The 21,961-nt window shown below is 46.6% G+C and overlaps 4 protein-coding genes across 4 annotated transcripts in view; 1 reads left to right on the forward strand and 3 right to left on the reverse strand.

Annotated features, from left to right (window-relative positions):
- Positions 1-870: 870 nt before the first annotated feature.
- ZNHIT2 (zinc finger HIT-type containing 2) lies at positions 871-2,814 on the reverse strand. The gene has a single exon (XM_075005252.1). The coding sequence runs from the start codon at positions 2,784-2,786 to the stop codon at positions 1,536-1,538; it is 1,251 nt and encodes a 416-aa protein (XP_074861353.1). The 5' UTR covers positions 2,787-2,814; the 3' UTR covers positions 871-1,535.
- A 1,182-nt stretch (positions 2,815-3,996) lies between these two features.
- Positions 3,997-9,140, reverse strand: FAU (FAU ubiquitin like and ribosomal protein S30 fusion). Its single transcript, XM_075005214.1, has 5 exons — positions 9,070-9,140; positions 7,582-7,669; positions 6,166-6,310; positions 5,369-5,424; positions 3,997-4,159 (listed from the first exon to the last, which is right to left on the reverse strand). The coding sequence occupies exons 2-5, from the start codon at positions 7,654-7,656 to the stop codon at positions 4,034-4,036; spliced, it is 402 nt and encodes a 133-aa protein (XP_074861315.1). The 5' UTR covers positions 7,657-7,669; positions 9,070-9,140; the 3' UTR covers positions 3,997-4,033.
- An 86-nt stretch (positions 9,141-9,226) lies between these two features.
- MRPL49 (mitochondrial ribosomal protein L49) lies at positions 9,227-11,998 on the forward strand. Its single transcript, XM_075004978.1, has 4 exons — positions 9,227-9,355; positions 9,529-9,694; positions 10,856-10,980; positions 11,452-11,998. Exons 1-4 carry the CDS (start codon positions 9,260-9,262, stop codon positions 11,596-11,598), a joined length of 534 nt encoding a protein of 177 aa, XP_074861079.1. The 5' UTR covers positions 9,227-9,259; the 3' UTR covers positions 11,599-11,998.
- LOC142018836 (pre-mRNA-processing factor 39-like) overlaps positions 11,883-21,961 on the reverse strand; it is a 31,148-nt gene continuing 21,069 nt past the window's right edge. The window contains exons 12-14 of the mRNA XM_075004977.1: positions 17,567-17,641; positions 16,773-16,926; positions 11,883-12,460 (exon numbers count right to left, since the gene is read on the reverse strand). Coding sequence (XP_074861078.1) covers positions 12,398-12,460; positions 16,773-16,926; positions 17,567-17,641 — 292 coding nt within the window. The 3' untranslated portion in view covers positions 11,883-12,397. The remainder of the gene's footprint in view (positions 12,461-16,772; positions 16,927-17,566; positions 17,642-21,961) is intronic.

Raw genomic sequence — 21,961 nt, forward strand, 5'->3', positions numbered from 1 at the left:
AAGTATGCATCAGAGCAGAAGCTGAACCCAGGTCTCCTAAGTCACAGGCTAGTGCCTAAACCAAAAGGAGTTCTCAGCTCATAGGGCCGCCCTACAGACTTGCTTGGCTAATGCGAGTCCTGACAGGGTACAAATTCAAGCTTTCTGACCACTCAGGGTATTCTGTGAAGCCTAGCATTCACCACTAGCCTCATAGGACAGAGTTTAGGACTAAGTTGTTAAAGAGTTCTAATTAACCACAGCAAGCCAATAGGAGCTGGGGATACCAATAGCTTTCTAAATGTATTTAGCAGATATGATATCCCCCCAAACTTTAGACACATGAAATTCATCTGTAACAAACAGTTTGGGAATGGACCTATTTTCCAACAGACTTGCAAACCTTTAATTAAAGTCCCATGTTGTGCATTTCTGTGTCACTGATAAAAACAGGACACACCTTTTCCAAATGACACTTTTTTAGAATATGGAACTCCCTCCCACAAGAAGTGACTGATGTGAAGAATTCAGCAACATTAAAAAAGGAAAGACCTATTTATATGGCTGTCGAGACTATCCAGCTGTTATAAACTCAGTACAGTGTTACAGAAGGATTAATCCTTGCTATTCAGGTTTTAAAGAAAATCTAACTCCTACAGAGCAGCAGAGGCAGATTACACTACATCTGCCTAGCTTCTGAAGCACTTGAGGCAGGCCACTGTCAGAGACAGCATATTGAAAAAGGTGGATCACAGGTCTCATCCAGTCCAGCATTTCTTACATTCCTACCACAGTAAGCAGTTATAACAGCTTATAAACATTAACAAGATAAGACTATATATGTATTAAAATATCAGGTTTTTTTACCTGTTCCTCATTTGTTCCCTCCTGAGCTGTGAACGTGTCCAGCCTCTCTCAACAGGAACTGTCTTTTTCCAGTCTAATGATGCAGAGAAGGACTTGGAGGGAAACTTCCATATTAATGCACAGGAAAACAAGGAGTTTTCATGGTCTGTTATTTCTGTTAATTGGAAAGTGGTTTGTTACAGCTGTCAGCACGGACGTAGGCATGCAGAGTATGTTTTTGCTTGCAATGCTAGCTTTCTAATTTATAGCAATTCTAGCTATCTGGGGATCCAACTGCCCTTTTTACGATTTCTGCAAAATTCTGTACTTGATGGTATATAAAACACACAGCATGGGACTTTGTGACCACTAGAGGTTTCTGCAGCACCAGTAGAAAAAACACCAACTTTGAAACCATCAAAATAACAGCTGTGGGCTTGGAACGCACCAAGGATCCCACTGAATGGAAGACAGGAATTCACACAGGCAATTGCTTTGCTCTTTTTATTACCATAGGCAGCTCCTTAGAAATCAGATCAACATTTGTCCACTCAGTGCAGTGGATTTATCCAAAATACCTATTCACCAAAACAGGGTTCATTCAGTTTTCCTCCCTTAAAAATAATCCAGTCTCTAACTAGGCCTGATGTCACTCAAATCCCCTAACGCTTTAAGTGTACATGGTGTTAGGGGTGACTAAGTTCCAGCCATCAGTCCAACTCCTCGATCAGTGGCTTTTTTGCAGGAGGCACTTTCCCACCCCACATCTTCTCCAGTTCTTTGGAAACTACATCCACCTCTTTGACTGCCTCCAAATGTGTTCTATATTCCCTTTGCACCTCTAAAGCCAGGACAGTCAAAGATTCCGGGTTCTCATTGACCCAGGAGAGCAGAAATTCACATTTCTTCTTGGCACCATACACCCTGGGTCGCTCCTGTGTTGGCACCAGTTTCTTAGCCTTGCCCAGCAGTGTGGCAAGATGGGAGAGGGCTGCCAGGCTGTAGTCTTTCTGTTTGGCTTGATTCTCCCCCATCAGGATCTGGGCCACTGCCATAATAGCACCTGCATTCCCCAGGGGGCACTCGGGATATTGGCTGGCTGTCACTGCCTGGAGAGCAGCCTGCAGCGCCTCTGCTGTGGAGTGGAAGACCTGCCTGGCACCCAATGTCCCAGACACATCCAGGACCGTGTCAGAGAACTCAGGCAGCAGCTCATCTTCAGTCAAGTCCCCATTGTAGAGGGTGAGGGCAAAGACATAGGCATAAAGGACATTAAGGAGCTGGAAGGTGACCAGCAGTGAGGCTGGGCTGCGGGTCAGGGAGCTCAGTGGCGGAATGGATGCAGGCACGGCAGGCACCGGGCTTGGCACTTCAGGCTGCTGGGGGATTGCCATGCCTGGGCTCTCCTCCAGCTGTTGGGCGCCTGTGGGGATGCAAGTATCTCGGGGCACCTGTGGCTGGTGTACGGGTGCTGAGCCTTGGGTCTTCTCCTCCAGGTGCGGAGTGCCCGCGCGGGGCTCGCTATCCCCAGCCTCTTGTGCACCCTCAGCGCCACCCAGCTCCTGGACCAGCCCCCGGCCCCGTCCATGCCACCAGGGCCTCCAAGGGGGTAGGAAGGCGCCAATCTCCCCGCTGCTGAGCAAGCGCTGAAAGGCGGCCTTCTGGGCCGGGCTGAGCCGCTCCCACAGGCCGTCATCGTGGTCCTCCGGGTTGCGGCCTAGCTGGGGCTCCACATCCCCGAGCTCGCGCAGCCGGAGCAGGGCCTCCTTCAGGCGGGCTCGGGAGTCCGGGTCGCCCCGCTGGCCCCGGAGCCGGAGCAGCAGCTGCCGGCGGTGGAAGGCCTCGGCGCAGGCCCCGTGGCCCCGGTAGCAGGGCACCGAACAGAAGCGCGCGTTGCAGCGGGGGCAGGTGTAGGGGGCGCGCTCCCGCAGGCACAAACCGCAGGGCCCGGCCGCCTCCATCTTGCCGGCGCTCGGGGCTTCCCGCCTTCACTTCGGACTCGCTCGAGCGTTTCCGCCACCGCCGTGGCTGGGCTCGGCTGTTTCCGCCCCCGCGTCGGAAGCGCTCGTACAGCTTCGGAAAGGCTCGGGGCACGCCCGGTCCGCCTCGGCGTTAGAACCCCCATCCACGCCTGCGTGCGGCTGGTTCCCGCTATTGCTGGGTACCATCACACCTCCACAGGTGCACTCATGACAAAGCAGCAGAACAGGCACTCCGCCAGCAAGGTTCCCTCCCTTTTTTTCCATCCTTGGGCAGAGTAAGTTTTATGTGCACTTAGGCATGTTTGGTGAGCACCAGCCTAGAAACAGATGCTCCTGCCCCCGCGCCCCCCCATCAGCTAGTCAGCCCCACTCTCACCCAGCCGTTGCTCAAACACTCTACAGGGAAACACTTGCTCCCCAACCAAACTCTGAAAAGGCAGGCGGAATAACGCTTTGCCTCTCTGATATTAATATTGGCTGTAACTGCCTTAGGTACCTCCCCACGATTGATAGAGAAACCAGAGCAAAGACAGAGGTGGTGTATGAAGTGAGCAGCACTAGAGCCCCATATTCATATCTTCCACTCCAATTTAAATGATGCAGTGGGGAACAGGACCAAGCTACCCAGGTTCCCAGCGCACAAACCACTCAGAGCATTTTTTTTTTTTTGTTTCTACTGAATCTATTTAAGCAGAGAAGGATAAACATTGTTTCCTGACCAGTGTAGCTAGTTTCCCTCACCCCAAAACTTTGGGTACTAAAAGGAACTCCATTTGTTCCAGGATTAAGTCTTCAGAATCTGCACTGTTCCAAAGAGAATGAGTTCAGAATTTCATCCCATAAAACAGTCAAACCTCGCAATGCAGGTTGCCCACAGGACATGGAATGCACTAAGGCTCCAGTGAACATGCACCAAGGAGTAAACTCAGAGGGAAGACAGATACAGCAACCTGTGGGTTATGGGCAGTTGTCCTAGCTCCTCCCCAACCCTTCTCTGTCACCCACAGCAGGGTCCCTTCCTTGAAGGGACCCAAAGGTATCAGAAGCACAGGCAGGCAAGAATGGTTGAGAGAGGCTGGGACCCAAGGACACCTTGAATAGAACCAGAGCCCATGAAAGGAGAAGGAGAACAGCCCCTTCAGTCTTGTTTCAGGACCTTCAGAACAAAAACTGCCACAAGACAGTAAGCTCAGGTGACATCTGCTTTATTAGGCGAGGCGTGCAATTTAGGAATTAGCATTGGGGCCCTTCTTCTTGCCAAAGCCTGGCACAATATTGACAAAGCGCCGATTGTACTGCATGCGTCTCTTGGCACGGCCAGTCTTCTTCTTCTTCTTCTCTTGCTTAGCAACCTTTGAGGGAAAGAACATGGTTAGCAACATGCCAAGGAGAGGCACACTCAATCTAGACTTAGGGCTTCTGGCCTCACCCCAGTGCTGCAACCACTAGGACAGAGGTCCCCAGTCTTTTAGGTGTCAGGGCCACATCATTCAGTCTTGCTCTTATGGTGGATCAGCACTGGTCCATTGTAGAAGATGAAGGGTTTTGCAAAAGCCAACAAGTCCTATGGCATCTTAAAGGCTAAAATTTGGGCATAAGCTTTCGCAGGCTGGTGCTGACTTCATCAGATGGGCTCTAGCCCATGAAAGCTTAATGCCCAAATACATTTTTGTCTTTAAGGTGTGACAGGACTTCTTTTTGATGAAACAGACTAAAAACAGCAACATTAACACATTTTTGTACATGACTATGGCAAACCCCATGAACAGTGTAAGATTATTCTTACCCTGAGAAGTAACAGACAAGACAGCAGAGGATGAAAGAAAGTTAAGTGTGAACAGTACTTTTATCTTAGGAGTGCACCTTGAGGTAGGTAAAAGCAAGAGGAGAAGACGTGGTAGAATGGCAGGAAAGGGAAGTTGAGGCCAGGGCACACAGGATTGTGAAGAGTCCCTATTACAGGCTTAGTTTTGTCTTTGAGGCCTCAAGTCCAGAGTGTGCTTTTCGGCAGAAGCGCATACATGCTCGTTTTGATTTAATTCCTTTGTGGGAACACCAAGTACAACACTCTTGAGGATACTCTCCCCCAGACTATGTCCTTAAGCATCTGCAGGCACAGCCACCTGCAGCTCCCAGTAGCCATACTTGGCTACGAAGTGTGAATGGGAACCTTGGGAAGCAGCAGTCAGCACACATCCCTGCAACCCACACTGCTTCCTGTGGGGCTCCCATTGGCTGGGAATGAAACTGGGGACACAATGTAAACATTCTCACATCTGGCCAGTGGACTATTACCCTGATGGGCCATGTGTGGCTCATAACTGAAATGGCACTGGATTCTATGGACAAGTCAAAAGTTGTCAGTGGGTTGGATGTGGCCAGTAGGCCATGGTTTGGAAATTCTGCATTAGGCTCTGGTGGTTTCAAAAGGTTTACCGACTTCAAAATGCAACAACCCCTTAAAGTCTGCACCAGGCGGAAGTTGTCCCCCCACCTCCTTCCTCACCACCAACCCCATCTGTCATGCCAGTAAACCAAAAAAGAAAAAAAAAATCACTGACCTTGGGAGTCTGGCCTCTCACTTTCCCAGCACGAGCCAGAGAGCCATGGACTTTACCTGGGGAAAGAAATCAAGGAGCTGCACGCACAGGATATTGTGCAAATTGTCTTTGTGGCTAGATTCATCCCAACCTTGTCATTCCAGGACCTGAGCCCCAGTAACTGGTTCCCAAACCTCCTTGTTATGGAGACTGAGGGTATGTCTACACTGCAATAGAAGACTTGGCCATGGCTGGCTCAGGTCAGCTGACTCATTCTCACAGGACTATAGAACTGCTGTGTAGACTTTCAGACTCAGGCAGGAGCTTGGTCTCAGAGCCCAAGTTCAGCCACAACATCTACACTGTTATTTTTAGCCCCACAGCCTAGTCAGCCAACCAGTGGTTTGAGAGTCTACTGTGGGACATTTTTGGATAGTCATGTAGACATACCTCAAGGGACTGAAAGGTTCACAGAGCCAAGCTGAGCCCAATGGGCCACAGTCTTGGGGTGAAGGGGTGTGTTCCATTCATTATGGGACCTGAGACCAAATATGAAGGCCATCTGAGCACTGTCTGATATGAATCCCTGAGCACTGGGCTGAGACCCAGCAAGTTTGTTTTACACAGGCCCAGGTGTTCTGGCTTCCATGCATCATTCCAAGCCTCAAGAGGCTTAAGTCTAGCATCAGCTGGCAGAGTTTGGTCATCCTGTCTTGAAACCAAGCTAAACAGGACACTGGGATGAGACTCTCTTGCCTACCTCCTCCACCCTTCCAGGGGCCTCAAGTACCCCTCTCCCAGAACCTTCTAATACTTACCACCCAGCATTCGAGCAGCCACCTCCAGAGTAGTGAGCTCACTGATGCCACATTGCCCAATGATAGCTTCATCCTCCAAGGGAGTTCCACCCAAGAGAACCACCTGATCCTCAGGTGCAATGCCCTCCAAGGACTCAATGTGAGCCTGATAAGAGGGGAGACAAGGTACAGTCAACTGGGGCAGACAGGAGAGAAAAGGTAATGAAGCACCTTCCGCAAGTCAGTGGGCATCACTGGTTTCCCTTCCTCATGACATGAGGCAGAGGTATGGCAATCCAAGGGGGCACATTATCCTAGATCAAAGAATGGTTCTCTCTCAAGCAGCATAAGCTATAAAAATGGTTGAGTAGCTGAAAGGAGCTCAGATCCCACTACCAGAATAGTAGTGACGATGATTGTGAGGGGAGTTAGAACTATCAAAGTTGGCTTTGCAAGGAAAGGGATAATGCATTCCAACAACACCTGGGGATACAGAAGGTTAAGTGCTAGGGAAGGAGAGGACTCCCTACATTAGGGCTTGTGAATTATAGAAAAGGCTGACAATTGTTTAGAATGGCACTGGGGAAGGGTACCATTAAGTTACGGGATAAACTTAACAGCCCTTCATTCAAACTGATTGGCCTACTGTAATTACTCCAACTGCAATTTGGTCTTATAGGGAGTGCCAGGGATATTTGTGACAGGCGATAAGCAATGTTTGATACTTCTTCTGAAGGAGCAGATACTTGAGTAGTGGTATCCAATATGTGGTGAAAGGGACACCAAGATGTTTCAAAATGGAGTACCCTCCACCCACTCCACGCACACACCCTACCAACTGGTGGGAAAAGCACGTGGCAGCAGTGGCCCAGAGCAGCTAGCACTACTCAAGCTGCAGAGCCTGAGTAACTCGTGTCTCGGCACATCTCCAGCTGCAGTGTGGAGGCTCTAGAATGGCAGCGCTGGTGATTTGCTGGCAGTTGGGTGGGGGAGCTTGTGGCAATCCTGAAATTTCTGTTGGATACCACTAAGCTAGAGAGTACTGGTTGAGGACAGCATTGACTTGGAGAGAACTGGCCCTCCACAAGAGCCATCCACTCGCAGCACTGCACATTCTGGTACTGGAATCAGCACAGGTTCAGAGTGCTCTTTAATGACTCAACTCCAGAGCCTCCTGGTTTCCCATCCAAGTTCTGGACTGGGAAGTACATGCTTAAATTTATCATATTAAGACCAAAGCTCGATGTGGTCCCTGAGAGTCTCCGCCTTCAAGACAGATCTCTGCCTGTATTTATGATAAGAAGTCAGCAACCATTCTACACAACTCTCCCTCCTCCCCCATCCAGGCATTATCATTCTGCTGAAAAGATGCACTGAAAAGACTCTCAGCATTATTTAAGATGGCACAGAGAGAGCATGTGGCTAGGCAATCCTTACCTTAATGTGAGCTACCGTTTCCTGTCCAGACACCTCAAGGGTGTGCAGGTTCTGAGCACGGATGAATAGCTGCATGGTTCCAGTTATGCTGAGTGGTCAAAACAACAATGGTTAAGGCAAGTTGCCGAAGATCAGAACATTTCCACAGCAGGCTAAAGCCTTGCATTCTGGGCCTACATGGCATTAGGCTGAGAAAGGCAAGCAGCTTCCCTGACAGCTCTCTCAGAAGCTACTCAGTAACCTACTGTGAGCTCTATGAAGAAAACTAACAGAAGACAAGCAAACTCTGACCCACTGAAACACCTAGGAATAGAATCTAGGAGTTCCAATAACCAGCACCACTGTTGTAATCCACTAGACCCCACTCTCCCCTCCTCCCTCCCACTTCCAGAGCCAGTTAAACCCAGAAAGAGAAGCCAGGAGTCCTGTCACTTGCTTAAACACAAGAGCAAGTGACAGAACTGAGAAAACTCTGCTTCCAGCCCCCTTGTTGCAATGTTTTGGAACATAAGCTTTCATGGGTAAAGACCCGGTTCATCAGATGCATCTGAAAGTGGGTCTTTGCCCATGAAAGCTTATGCTCCAAAATATCTGTTTGTCTATATGGTGCCACAGGACTTCTTGTTTTTGAAGATATAGACTAACACAGCTACTTCTCCGATAACTCTCTAGATGTGAATCCAATACTGAAACAGGAGTTTAGAGATTTAGCCTGCAGCAGTAAATTACTTATACAATAAGAAATCCTGTGGCTCTGATACTCACACAATGCAATCATGAGACTCAAACAAATGCAAAGGCGGGAAGCTCCAAAGGCTCTGGAATTCTTCTGACTGCCCAGATCAAGCTAAAGTCAGTCTCTGCACCTTCCCCAGAGTACCACAGGTTGCAGGTAACAGACCCGCGCAGGCATAAATAAGAAAACTTTACTGATACTCCTCCCCAGGTGGACTTTGTTACCATGCTGACAACAGACGGCTGGTACAAAGCCAGTGCCACCCGCCGGCACTGCACACGCCGCAGGGCTGTTACACGCCAAAGCCTGGCTACACTCGAGCAACACCGTCCTTAGCACGCCACTGAACCAGACCCCAGAAGTTCTGACACGCAGTTCCACCCACCTCCACAGCCCAGAGGCCACGTCCCTCCCGCGCCTGGGGACACAGGCCAGGCAGGGTCCTGGGGCCGACGCGGCAACGTGCCGAGCTGAGCCGACCGACGTTACCGGGAGACGCAGAGCGAGGGGCCGCTTCCCCACTCACCAGCGCCCAGAGGCAGGCCCCAGGCTCCCGGCACCACCCGGTAGCGCCTCAGCGGTCACGGCCCATACCAGGAGCCGGCCCCATCTCCCCCGGCCCACTGCAGGGGCGTGTGGCTGCACCTCCGAGCCACCCCCCCCCACAGCCTCCGGGCGCCCGCAGGGGACGGGTGAGGCGAGAGCTGCTGCGTGCCCAGCCCCCCCGCCTCTCACACCGGAGCCTCGCTCACCACGAGACGCCGCCGCCGCCTCGCAAGATGGAGCCGGAAGGAGAAAGGGGGACCGTGGGGGCGCGCACGCTCATATACGTCCAGGGAGACGCGCACGGTGCGCGAAACGTCACGTCACGCGCGACGGCCGTTTCCCCGCTCGGCGTCGTGTGTTTACGTCACAGCTTTTGCCTCTGGACGCGGCCGCGAGATGGCTGCGGCCATGGCTCTGGCGGGGCTGAGGAGGCGGCAGAGTGGGTTGTGGGGCGCGGGGGTCCGGCGGCTGCTGGGGGTGACTGCCCGGCAGGTATCGGGGAGTGGGGTGCGGGTGGGCGATTCGTCCTTGCCGCCTGGAGCCGCGTCCCTCGTGCTGCCCCGCCGTGGGGCGGAACGGGGCGGGCACGCCTGACTCCTGTGGGCCGGAGAGCACAAGAACAGCGCCTGAAGGTTATTCCCCCCCATCCTCCCTTTGCATTACAGAGCCAGTCCGGGGACAAAGCCGAGACCCACGACCCTCCTTATACCGGCATTGTGGAATCCACCGAAGAATATAAATTTGTGGAGAGACTCATTCCACCCACCAGAATTCCTGAGCCTCCTAAACACGACCATTACCCCACCCCGTCTGGCTGGAGAGCGCCCTCAGGTAACCCTGCAGGGCACCTGTCCTGGGGGTGGCCATCACTACAAGTCCATTTCACTTCATGCACACAAACCACTGACATCCATATTGATAAACACAGTGTTGACGAGCTCTTCTCATGAATGAGAGCCAAAGGAAGTCCATCTTTAGCCTGAACGTAGAGTGTTTTAGAACATCCGCTGCTCTTGTGTGAAGGGAAACTAGTGTCACATCTAAGTTTTATTCTATCTGATTATAGTTTATGAAGCAGTAAAAAGATTGAATGTTAACAGGTCCTTAAAATGCTTTTCCATGTTATTGTAAAGTGCTGGGTTTTGGTCCTAGTGCTATATTGTATCTCAGGTAGGTAGATATGTAGGTATTTTGTAAGAGGGAGGAAGTTTTCGTACACTAAAAGTTAGGTTCCCTTTGTATCTTTGAATCCTAAAGGGTACATGAAAATGTACCATTTTTCAGCATCAGAAGGTGCCCAGCCTGCAGCACTCTTAACTTTGCTAACAGTGCAAACTGGCCCCTAATGCTGACCTTGCTTCCTGTAGCTTAATTTGCTTGCATGTTAATTTCAAGTTTTGTGGGTTTTAAAAGTAAGGTAGAAAGTGGTTACAGTAGTCCTTCCAGCAGCATATGCTGCCTATTGGAATACTTAACATTCCTTCTAAAGTTTGAGAAATACAAGACTTGTTAAGTAGTTGACAAGTATCAGAGAGGTAGCCGTGTTAGTCTGTAGCTTCGAGAACAAAAAGTCCTGTGGCACCTTATAGACTAACATATGTTGGAGCATAAGCTTTTGTGGGCAAAGACCCGCTTCATCAGATGCATGAAGCGTTGGTATCAGAAAAGTAGTTGCTAAGTGTTAAGTAGTTGGTATCAGAAAAGCGACTGTTTTTAGCAAAGCTACTAGCATGTGAGCAGGCAGCTGTACTGCCTTTATGCATAGGTCTGCTAAATTCTGATTGCTTTTTTACTAGTGACTGACTGAGACAAGAATCACCCCATTGAATTTTTAGATGGTATGGAAAGCGCAGTTGCAAACAGATGATTTATGCTTCACCAGGGTCACTTCTGATTAGAGCTCACTAATGGAGCATGCAGAGCAGACAGTTCTTTGGGCTAGAGTTGAAATCAGGTGGTGTGGGGTTACATGTATATATTTTTTTCTCTTAGATACTCCTCCTGACCTTCCTTACTTTGTGAGACGTTCCCGAATGCACAATGTTCCAGTCTATAAGGACATTACCAGTGGCAACAGGAGGATGACTGTCATTAGGAAAATCGAAGGTGATATCTGGGTATGTGCCATTCCAACTCATTCCACAAGAGGATAACAGTCTACCAATGATGACAGCTTTTAAAATAATGTATATTCAGTGATTCCCCTTACCCGTAGATGGAATGCAAATTTAGTAGAAGAAAGTGTATTGACTGACTATCCTGCACAAATCAGTTTTACAGCCAATTAAAGGAATATAGCCAGAACCTGACTACATTCACAGCTCATAAGAATAAGGGGATTTTGATGTTGGTGGGGCCCTTTCAAAAAGGACCCCCACTTAGATGAGCCGCGTGGGAGTGAAATGTGGCAATTTCTAAGTGCCACAGCTGGCAGTATGCTAATGAGGTGCTGAATATGCATTTCAGCACCTCATTAGTATTCTTCAATCTAGCCAGTAGCACGGCCATTTTGAAGTTTTTGGTAAGTGTAGACACAACCCTAATGTATTTGTTATGAGGGCTTCATTCTTCTCTTTCTTTAACTTCAGGCTCTGGAGGAGGAGGTTAAGGAGTTTCTCACTCAGCTTGCCGGGAAACCACCATCTATACAAGTCAATGAAGTTACTGGCAGCATCCGTATCAAGGGTTATTTTGACAATGAACTGAAAGAGTGGTTATTGAACAAGGGATTTTAAAGAGAACTGTCCTATTTTTTTTGTGCTGATTAATGTTAGGTCTCTTCCTTTCTGAGGAGGATCTGTTTCCCTGCTCATAGCTATACTAGACCCACATGAATCAGTTTTATTTTTTATGCAAAAGCAGCAAGGAAGCACAGGGCAAAAGTTTCCAGTAACCTTCATATTACGCTTCAGAGACAGGGGGAGTATCAGTGTTATGTCTGTCCCATTAGCACAATGCTTTTTGCCAAGACTATGACACCCCTGTGAACATGAACAAAACTCCATCCTCTGCTCTGCTGAAGAACAAGGTCTGATTAATTGCACATTTATTTACAGCTCATGAAATGTACAGGAAAAGATTACAAAATGACCCTTCTTTGGGTGACTGTTGCAATAAAGTTAATTAAAAAAAATCCTTCCGCTCTGAGCTCCAAGTAAGAGATCGGTCCTTGGTTGCTGTTGCCAAATGAGTTTCTCCACAGTGTTTGCAGTGAGGCCAGTTTGTTCAATGCATACAGGAAAAGATTCTTAAACTTTCCCAACTAAGAAAAATTAGTTCAGTGCAAAGAGGCAGTGGCCACCATTGGAGATGAAGGTCAGACATGATCTAACCTGGTTCATAATGTGGGCTAAGGTAGAAGTAATGGCAGCTCACCACAATGAAGGGAGTAATGGGGCTTTTTTAACAGGCAGTTCAGTTTCCTTTTCTTAGAGGCAACAGCTACTTTCCTTTCATGTCTTTTCTTGGAAGCCAATGTAAAGTAGCTGTTCCTTGATCTTTTGAACTGGTCACATATCTCACACCTTGTCACTTTCAGCTCTGTGAGTAATACTGGTTGTAGTTCCATGGATTTTGATACCCGTAGACACCGTAGTTCTGTATTTGAAACAGAAGACAGTTATTGTTAGTGTGCTGAAACAGGAGACCAACTATCCCCCTTGAACAAGGAGACCAGCATAAAGAACTAAACTACTGTCGCACTCTTAACCCAAAAAAACTATACCCATAAAGGAAGCATTTCATCCACCCCGGAGTGCTATATGACCACTGTTACAAGCAGCTCACAGTAACCCTGGACTAGGCTAGGAAAGGGAAGTAATCATAGGGCACCTTAGAGACTGACAAATTTATTAGGTCAGGAGCTTTCATGGATACAACCTATTTCATCGGATGGGTTGGTTTTACCTTCAAAATCTTATGAGCTAATAAATTTGTTAGCCTCTAAGGTACCACGGGGCTGCTTGTTTTTGAAGCTACAGACTAACATGACTAACCCTCGGAATCAAACCAGTAGTTCACATCCTAGTTCCCACATCCTGGCTGACAGGACAGTAGATGGCCTGCTGCTATTCCAATGTATACCCCAAATTAATTTTTTATAGTAACAAAGCCAAGAAGAGTGCCACCAGCTAAGAGGAAACTAAAAGCAGCAGAGACACACAAAAAAACATTTTTAAGAAAATGGAAATTAAATCCTAGTGAGGAGCATTAACTCTGGCAAATGATCTAAAAACAGCCAGGAAGGCCAGTTAAAAAATATTAGCAAATTTTTTAAGAGCAGCAGAAGCAGAGAGCCTGCTAAATATGAACAGCTGGAGCACTTAGGAATGATCAAGCCATTGTGGAGAAACAATTCATTTGCTTCTGTCTTTACAGCTGAGAACATGAGGGAAACTCCCAAAACTGAGCCCTTTTTTAAGGTGACATTAGAAGAGGTCTGAGAACAAAATGATAAACAGTAATAAGTCACCAGGATCAGCTGGCGTTCACTCAAGAGTTCTGAAGGAAATAAAATGTGAAATTGCAGATTTATTAACCATTTAACCTAGCCTTTAAACTTCTGTACCAAATGACTGGAAGAGAGCTAATGTGATGCCATTTTTTAAAAGTGGCTCCAGAGGTGATCCTGGAAATCAGAGCCCAGTTAAGTCAAATTTTAAAAATCATATCTCACTAATCATCTAGAATTGTTTTAAGCGTGTCAATAAAATATTAGATTTCCAGAAAGCCTCTTGTAAGTAAAGTGACCTGTCATGGATAAGAGGGAAGGTCCTCTCATTGACTGGTAACTCATTACAGGATAGGGGAAAAAGGGATCAGAACAAAAGGTCTGTTTTCAGAACAGAGAGAGGTAAATAGTGGTGTCCCCCAAGAGTCTGTACTGAGACCAAGCCTATTCAACACATTCTTAAATGAACTGGAGAAAGGGGTAATCAGTGAGGTAGCAGAATTTTCAAACAACACAAAACTGCTCAACATAGATAAGTCCACAGAAGACTGTGAAGAGCTTCAAAAGGCTCTTTCAAAACTGGATGACTGGGCAACAAAATGGCAGATGAAATTCAATGTTGCTAAATGCAGAGCAATGCACATTGAAAAATGTAAACCCAACTATCCATATAAAATATAAGTTAATGTTACCACTCAAGAGAGATATTGGAAGTTATTGTGGAAAGGTCTCTGAAAACACCCACTCAATGTGCAGCAGCAGTGAAAGAGGCAAAGAGAATGTTGGGAATCGTTAAGAAACAGATACATAATAAGATGGAAAATATCTTTCTGCCTCCATATAGTGTGTGCAGATGATGTCGCCTCAGCTCAAAAAAAAATCGCATGTGAATTGAAAAAGGTTCATAAAAGGGCAACAAAATGGGTTTTGGAATGGCTGCCATATGAGGAGAGATTAAGACTTGGACTTTTCAACTTGGAAAAGAGATGACTAAAGGGTTACTAAGTTTAAAGTGGTCTATAAAATCGTTAACAGGTATGAAGAAAGTAAATAAGAAAGTGTTATTTACTCCTCCTCCTAACACAGAAGCTATGGATTGCCAAATGGCCATTTTTACAGACAGCATGAACTATGTATAACCTGCTTTTAGGGGAACTTTCTTCCTAAAATCAGTCAGTTATTGGTCTGGAGTAGGCAGGTTTACATCTTATGAAGGCTAAGAATTTGTAGCTGTGGAGCAAATCCTCTAGGCAAATAAAACTGGATGGAGATCAGAGGGCCAGTAACTTGCCCGAGGTCCATGACAGGAGATGGGAATAAAACCCGAGAGTCCCAACTCCCTACTCTACCACAAGAGATCATTCCCCTTCTAGAACTAGGAATAGAATGCAGGAGGCTAACTCTCAAGTTCTCTGCTAACAAACAGAAAAAAAATCTCCAAGTTGGGAACAGAACCCAAGAATCATGAAGCCTGGCCTTTTATAAAGAAGATAAAGTGATCTGGTTATTGGATCGAAGACCCTGGAACTTTAACACACAGTTAAGGTTGCCAAGCACTACATCATCATGCTCTTCCCAGAATATAAAGAGACTAACCAAAAACCTTTTAAAACTTTGGAACTAAGGCACATACTACTATAGCTTCAACAAAAATTTAAGCTATCCTTAAGTTGGCTGTCACTACTGGAAATGGATAAGGAAGAGTGGCAAGAATAAAATTACAAACAGAAATGGTGGATATTCCATCTCTTGAGGACTTCAGCTCCAGCTTGGATGCCTTACTCAGTCACAGATTACTGGGCTCAATACAGAGGTAACTGGATTAAATTCTCTGGCTTGTGCTATACAAATGGTCAAACTAGAAGATTCAATTTTCATTGCTTGTCTTGAAAGCTCTGAATCTATAATAAGTTGACACCAGCAAATTCAAAGAGAAAGTATCATTGTTTTCCAGAGATCCAAATTCCAGCATAGATCTGCATGGACATCTATGTACAGTATCAGACGCAGCTGAATGAAAGGTGGAGGCGATTGGTGGGAAGATGTGTTACTGTAATATGAAGAGAGGTGCACGTGCACCTTGAGGCGGGGGGAACAAAGTGGGGACTGAGCCCCCTTGGGGAGGCATGAAGTTTAATAAATGGAGGGGGCACAGCACAATCAGCTGCTGGGTCTCAGGCTCATCCATCTTATTAAAATATAGTAACAGAGAAATAGCTCTATTTTTTGAAAACAAAAAAGCAGTCCAGTAGCACTTTAAAGACTAGCAAAATAATTTATTAGGTGATGAGCTTTCGTGGGACAGACCCACTTCTTCAGACCATAGCCAGACCAGAACAGACTCAATATTTAAGGCACAGAGAACCAAAAATAGTAATCAAGGTTGACAAATCAGAAAAATATTATCAAGATGAGCAAACCAGAGAGCAGAGGGACAGAAGGTGTATTCACATTTATATACTAATTACAAAAGTTTTTATATTCTTATTTTCTTACACATGCCAAAAGGGGAATTTTCCATAGGAACATAACCAAAATTTCGATCAGTCTAGATTACATTAGACCAGTGGGGGGTTGGAGGGGAGAGTGAGGGGAACTGCTAACTGCAGGGACAAAAAGTGGGGCCCCTTATAAAAAGTTTGCTCCCTCCTGCCTTAAGGGATTAAGTATGCCTCTTTTCAATGCTAAGCTTTACAGCAGGTTTTGTCAACACAGGTGTCATCTTGCCAAAGGGATTTTGTTGGTAGTCTGTGGTCTCTAAAGCTTCAAGAGGGGAAAGTAAAGGAGTCCTAAGGGCAAGGGCGAAGGGGACATAACATTTAGCACGTTTGGGGTAGCCTGTGTGGAGTACACTGTGTTTGAGTGTGAAATAGCTCTTATTCACCACACCTGACGTAGGTGCAAGGATTGCCTTAGCAGAAAGGTGTTAGACTACGTCCTACCGTGCTCATGTGCTCTTCAGTATCTGTGAGGTGAGTGCTATCAGCGTAGCAGGGCGCTGCTCAAAGAGGGAAGAATTAAGGTTGCTTTGTGGGGAAGGACGAAGGAGGTCTCTGAACTCTTCTTAGCTATTTTCTAAAGTCTGGAAGGGCACAAGACTCCACTAACACAATCTTGACGTTTTTATGCATTTAATCTCCTGGTTTGTTTTTGTTTTTAAATAATCACTCAGCACCCGTGTAAGACATCCCCCTTTGCAATGCTCATGATCCAAATTTGACCCTCTAACCCTATCACTAGACTCCTGTGAGACAGAGCAAATTTCAAGACAGCATAAGTCACTATATAGATTTAGAGCACTCCTCTTAACCTTTAAGCAACTTATAGCCTAAACTATAATAGAGCTGCTGTTCTGCTATAACAGTGAAATGACTAGGGAATTTGTCACATTTATTTCAATCCTGCCAGATGCATTAGTATAGAGGGCTCAGAAAACTGCTTTAGTGCCACACTGCTGACCTGATACCAGGTGTTGTAGTTATAAGCAGCTGCTGGATTGCTGCTCATGTCTCCACCCATCGCTGATGTGATGCCTGCATTAGCGAGCCCAGGGTGGATCATACCATGACAGTCCTCAGCTCTCAACCTTTTGTCTTCTGGCTCATCAGTGCAGCTGGGAAAAAGGTTAAACTGCAATTAACAACTCAAGTATCAGAGGAGTAGCTGAGTTAGTCTGTATCTTCAAAACCAACAGGAAGTCCTGTGGCACCTTGCAGACTAACAGATATTTTGGAGCATAAGCTTTCGTGGGCAAAGACCCATCAGACGACCTGCTGTAGCTCCATGAAGAGAGGAAACAGCCAAAACAGCAGCACTCCCCACAGCTCCCAGCTGTTTGCCACTGCCTCTCCTCTTGGGCCGCAGCTCCCAGCTTGTGAGCTCCAGCAGCATCATGCAAGGAGTGGGGCTGATGGCACCATGTAACCAAGCGGGGATCAGCAAACCCTGGCCAAAATCTGTGAAGGAGGCACATGATCCCACACATCACCTCCCATTTCTGCCCAGGATGTGGAGTTCATCCCCATGGCGTGAACTTGCCAGGCCTTGGTGCTTCAACAAGAGTGGGGTTGGAGCCCTGGCAGACATCTCCCATGCAGCTGAAGCCCTGACAGGCATGCCTTCGTTCCTGAACTTCTGAAGACTGTCCTGCAGCTTGGATGGTCAGTACATTTGTCCACCCTGTTCTACATTCTGACCTTCCTCTCTATTCATCTGTATGAGGCTCTTTAAAATTGGTAACATCTGTCTCTTACCCATTCTCAGGGGCTCTTTTCCTAGCCATCTGGCGCTTGAGGAACTTCTGGTGTTCATCATATGCTGTCAGCAAGCTGGGAAGACAGAGGAGGACAGATTGTCAAGAACAGGAGACCCTGCTATGTGCGTTTCAGTCACTTTATCAATGTTTGCACGGGTGAGAAGAGAAAGCTGTGTGCTCCAAACTCTGAAAGTGCTTTGGTTTGCCCCCTGCTTCCTTTGACCCTAGCAGAGGTGGGACTGGAATTGGCATGCTAAACTCCCACCAGTTGAGCCAAGTCTTTACCCTGCAACAAGATGGGTCTTTTTTACTCCTGCAGACCTCGTTCCCACCACTGGCCTATTGAGCAGTTGGTCGGACTAGTGGTCCTGTGATGTTGCGACCCCACATTCTTAATGGAAATACATTTTTGAATATGCCTAACTTGAATGCGCTTTATGCAAAATGTGGTACGTAACGTGTCATTGAAAAGCTTGCGATCTGCTGAAAGTGTATATCCTGTTTGTGTGCATGTATCATTCCTAATTAGAAATATGAAGTACTAGCTTGTTTACTTGGCATTTGGCCAGCCCTTAACTCAATGTCCCCTCCTCCCAAAATCTGTACCCAGGGAGCTTGCTCTTCTCCTTTCTGGCCCTGTCAGGGTGAGAGAGCAAAGTGCACAGCTCATGGGCCCCTGTGCTTCCCAGCCAGACAGCAGCAAAACCATGCACTTTCCCCTTGCTTCCTAATGAAGGGGAACAGCCAGCCATGTCCCTGACCGGGGATGGAGAGAGGGATGCTTCAGGCCACCGCACCTTCCCTAAAGAGCACTTTGGGGTGTGGGACACTGAGGGGCAGTCCTAGATGGGGAGGGGTGGGCATGTCCCCAGCCAGTCCTTTTTACCTCACTGGAAATTGTCTCTCTTCTGTATGGTTTTATGAGAAGCAGTCCCATCCCAGGCACATCCCATTTTCCTGGCACAACCAAATGCTTACATTGCGTTAAGGCATGCATTGGACAGCATCGAGAGATATGTGCAGTTGTGAAGTCATTTGGTCAGGGAATGAAACAAAGCATGAGGCAGGAGTCAGACTCCTTCTTAGCAAAAGACCTAGAGGAGCATTGTTAGAATACAAACCGGTGAGTACAAGAATGATGGTAGCGAGATACAAAGCAAAACCATTCAACATCTTGGTTGTTCAGGTGTGTGCACCTGCATCAGATAGCACAGAGGAAGAGATTGAGCTATTCTACAAAGACACTGGAGGAGATACCGAAGAGAGATATGTTGATCATCACAGGAGACTGGAATGGGAAGCTCGGAACGGATAACGCAGGTTGGGCGAGAGTCATGGGAAGGTTAGGTATGAAGAAAGCAATGAACTAGGTGAGAAACTACTAGAGTTTGCTATGGGGCATGAGATAGTTGTAGTAAGATGGAAGGCCAAAGCCTGGTGTAAGGCCTAAGGCCTAGCGACAATTGACAAAAAACATGGCTCAAAGCAAAGCTAAGAAGCTAAGCTGTGAACAAGAGGCAGGCCACTGCTAACAGAACTTGGCTCAGACAGGGCTGAGAGTACAAAACTCACTGGTAATCGGGCCAGGTGTAGAACAATAACTGGTATAAGTTGAAATCACCAGGTCTCACCAGCACATTAAAAAAGGCCTTGATACCTACCTCTTTACAGATACAGACCCAGGTTCAGGAAAGCGTCTAAAATGACAGCACAAATGGACAGAGAGGATCTAACCAAACCACGAGGTACAGGGAGATGGGTGACAACCTGACAAACATCAGCAGTGAAGTGTGCTTTGATTGTACTTGTATATAACATGTCTTGTGGGGGACAGTCTTTGTTTGACCTAAGGGGACAGCGGAATTCCCACTGGCTGCGTCAGTCCATTGCTGCAGGTACATCTGTAAGTGTAGCAGTACAGTACACTGTACAGTGCATCTGAAGAAGTGAGTTAACTCACGAAAGCTCATGCTCTAAACTTTTCTGTTAGTCTATAAGGTGCCACAGGACCCTTCGTTGCTCTACAGATCCAGACTAACACGGCTACCCCTCTGATACTGTACTTGACAACTGTTATTTGTAGCTTGCTCGGCAATAAACCCTGGCCGGACGCCTTCGATTCTTATCTGGTCTGTGGTCTTTGGGGAACCTTGTGGGACCTGCTGAGATTATTGGTCCCATATAATTGAACACACACGCAGCAGCCTTCTGGTTATCATCAGTGAAGACAAAGACCCATGAGGACATAATGGCAGTAAATCTGCCATAGTAGAATAGTGATCTGCAACACAAGATTCCAACAAAAGGACTGTAGGAATTGGACATGGTGATCGAATGACAGGAAGTCCAAGAATATGATAGATATGATCTTGATAAGAAGGTGGGTAACATCAGTACAGCAGTGCTGAACTTTCCAAGGAGTGAATACAGACTCGGGTCGCAGTCTAGTGATCGTGAACACCAAAATGAAACTCTAGAGAAAGTAGAAGCCACAGCTTAAGAAAAGACGACATGTGGCAAGGCTAGGCAAGGAAGAAATAGGGAATGCATACAGAGCAGCACTTGGAGAAGATTAGGAATACGGGCACAGAAAGACCTAGATAAGAGAGTTGAAGGGATAGCTATGGTGATAGAAGAGGCAATTGAGCACACTGTTCCAGAAGAAGAGAAGATCAATAAGAAGCAGATTACACAGAAGACACTGAAGCTGGTCCAAGAGAAGAGAGCACTGAAGATCAGAAGGTATGTCTGAGAGGGTGGAATAGCAATATAGAATGAGATGCAACAAGGTAAGGTAAGTGGCCAGAAAGGATAAGGTGAAATGGTTAGAGGAACAGTGTGAAAAATACAGAGAGGTACTGTGGTGAGTGTAAGACCCGGGGGTGTAAAAGATGATTGGGAATATTAATAGGAAATGACACCCAAAACAGATGGCGATCAAAGACGGGAATGATGGAGGTATTCATCAACAAGGAGGAGGGTGTGCAGTGATGAGATATTGCACCAATCTGTACAAGGCACTGTTGAACCCGAGCATCTCAGAGGGACTGATCGAAGAACTGAAAGAGGTACCTCTGCCAAGCATCAAGAGGAAGACCGATATTTCAAAGGAGGAAGCAGAAAGAGCAGTGAAGCGACGAAAGAATAAGAGCCCTGGAAATGATAAAATCATGAGAGAGATGATTAAATATGGTGGAGAAAGTATGATTCAGGAAATACACCGACTATGTAATTTAGAATGGAAAGAAGGGAAGGCACCTAAGGAATGGACGAGATCTGTGCTAGTGACAATAAACAAGAAAGGAAGTACACTGGAGTGCAAGAACTGCAAAACAATTGCCCTAACAAGTCAGCTAGGCAAGGTGATGATGATGATACTGACAGAGAGACTGAGATCACACATAGAAGAACACCTAGTGTACAAACAAGCAGGATTCAGGAAAGACAGAAGTACCATACAGCAGATAATGGTATTAAGACTGATAGTGGAGAAAGCTTGACTAAAGAACAAGAACATCTGCAATTGCTTTGTCGCTTTTCAGAAGGCATTTGACAGTATAGATCAGAAAGTGGCGTGGGCGGTGTTGTAGTCATATGGAGCGGATAACAGACATATGGTTCTTGAAGGATATCAACGACAATGTTGAGGCACCAGTGAGAATGTGCAGAGAGTCGAGAAGTTGGCTTAGAATGAGTAGGGGTACAAGACAAGGAGATCCGATATCGCTGAGTATCTTCATCATGCACTTAGAGAAAGCAATAGACAAGATCAAGGAAGAGGCAGAAGGGATATCTGTGCATGGGATGAGAATCAACAACTTGAGGTTTGCAGAGGATACAGTTATCATTAAAGAAGATGAACAGAAGCTAGCAAGAATGGTGCAGGTGCTAAATAAGGAAGGGAAGCGGTACGGACGGATTGTGAACATCGATAAAACAAAAACAATGCTATTTGGAAATAAGAAAGATCAGGGTAGATAGGATTGAACCAGAGAATGTAGAGAAGTTCACATACCTAGGGAGCAATATAACATGATCTAGACTGTAAGAAGGATACAGCAAATAGAATAGAATAGCGAAAGCAATTGCGAGTTTGAAGGTGATGGATCAGATCTGAAAAGCAAAGCAATTAGCTTAGGAACGAAGCTGAGCGTCTTGAAAACGTGTGTATTAAGCAGCCCATTGTATGGATGTGAGACATGGGTGATAAAGATTCTAAGAGAAGGATATTGGCATTCAACAGGAGTCATTATAGAAAGATCCTGAGAATAGGATGGCAGCACAAGGTCACCAGTGGGGAATTATATGGGAAGATCCTGCCGAAAGACAACTGACTGCAGAAGGTTAAACAATGGAAGTTACAGCTATTTGCACATATCTGCAGAATGAATGA

The sequence above is a fragment of the Carettochelys insculpta genome, chromosome 11 (genome assembly GCF_033958435.1).
Source record: "Carettochelys insculpta isolate YL-2023 chromosome 11, ASM3395843v1, whole genome shotgun sequence".
Lineage (NCBI taxonomy): Eukaryota > Metazoa > Chordata > Testudines > Carettochelyidae > Carettochelys > Carettochelys insculpta.

Excerpts from the sequence above, each read along its gene's own strand:
- FAU (XM_075005214.1), bottom strand. The coding sequence starts at position 7,656 with ATGCAGCTATTCATCCGTGCTCAGAACCTGCACACCCTTGAGGTGTCT. Across the intron at positions 6,311-7,581 it reads AAACGGTAGCTCACATTAAG|GCTCACATTGAGTCCTTGGA; the intron begins GTAAGGATTGCC and ends CCCTCTTATCAG. Across the intron at positions 4,160-5,368 it reads TGAGAGGCCAGACTCCCAAG|GTTGCTAAGCAAGAGAAGAA; the intron begins GTCAGTGATTTT and ends TTTCCCTCAAAG.
- MRPL49 (XM_075004978.1), top strand. The coding sequence starts at position 9,260 with ATGGCTGCGGCCATGGCTCTGGCGGGGCTGAGGAGGCGGCAGAGTGGG. Across the intron at positions 9,356-9,528 it reads TGGGGGTGACTGCCCGGCAG|AGCCAGTCCGGGGACAAAGC; the intron begins GTATCGGGGAGT and ends TTTGCATTACAG. Across the intron at positions 10,981-11,451 it reads AAATCGAAGGTGATATCTGG|GCTCTGGAGGAGGAGGTTAA; the intron begins GTATGTGCCATT and ends CTTTAACTTCAG.
- ZNHIT2 (XM_075005252.1), bottom strand. The coding sequence starts at position 2,786 with ATGGAGGCGGCCGGGCCCTGCGGTTTGTGCCTGCGGGAGCGCGCCCCC.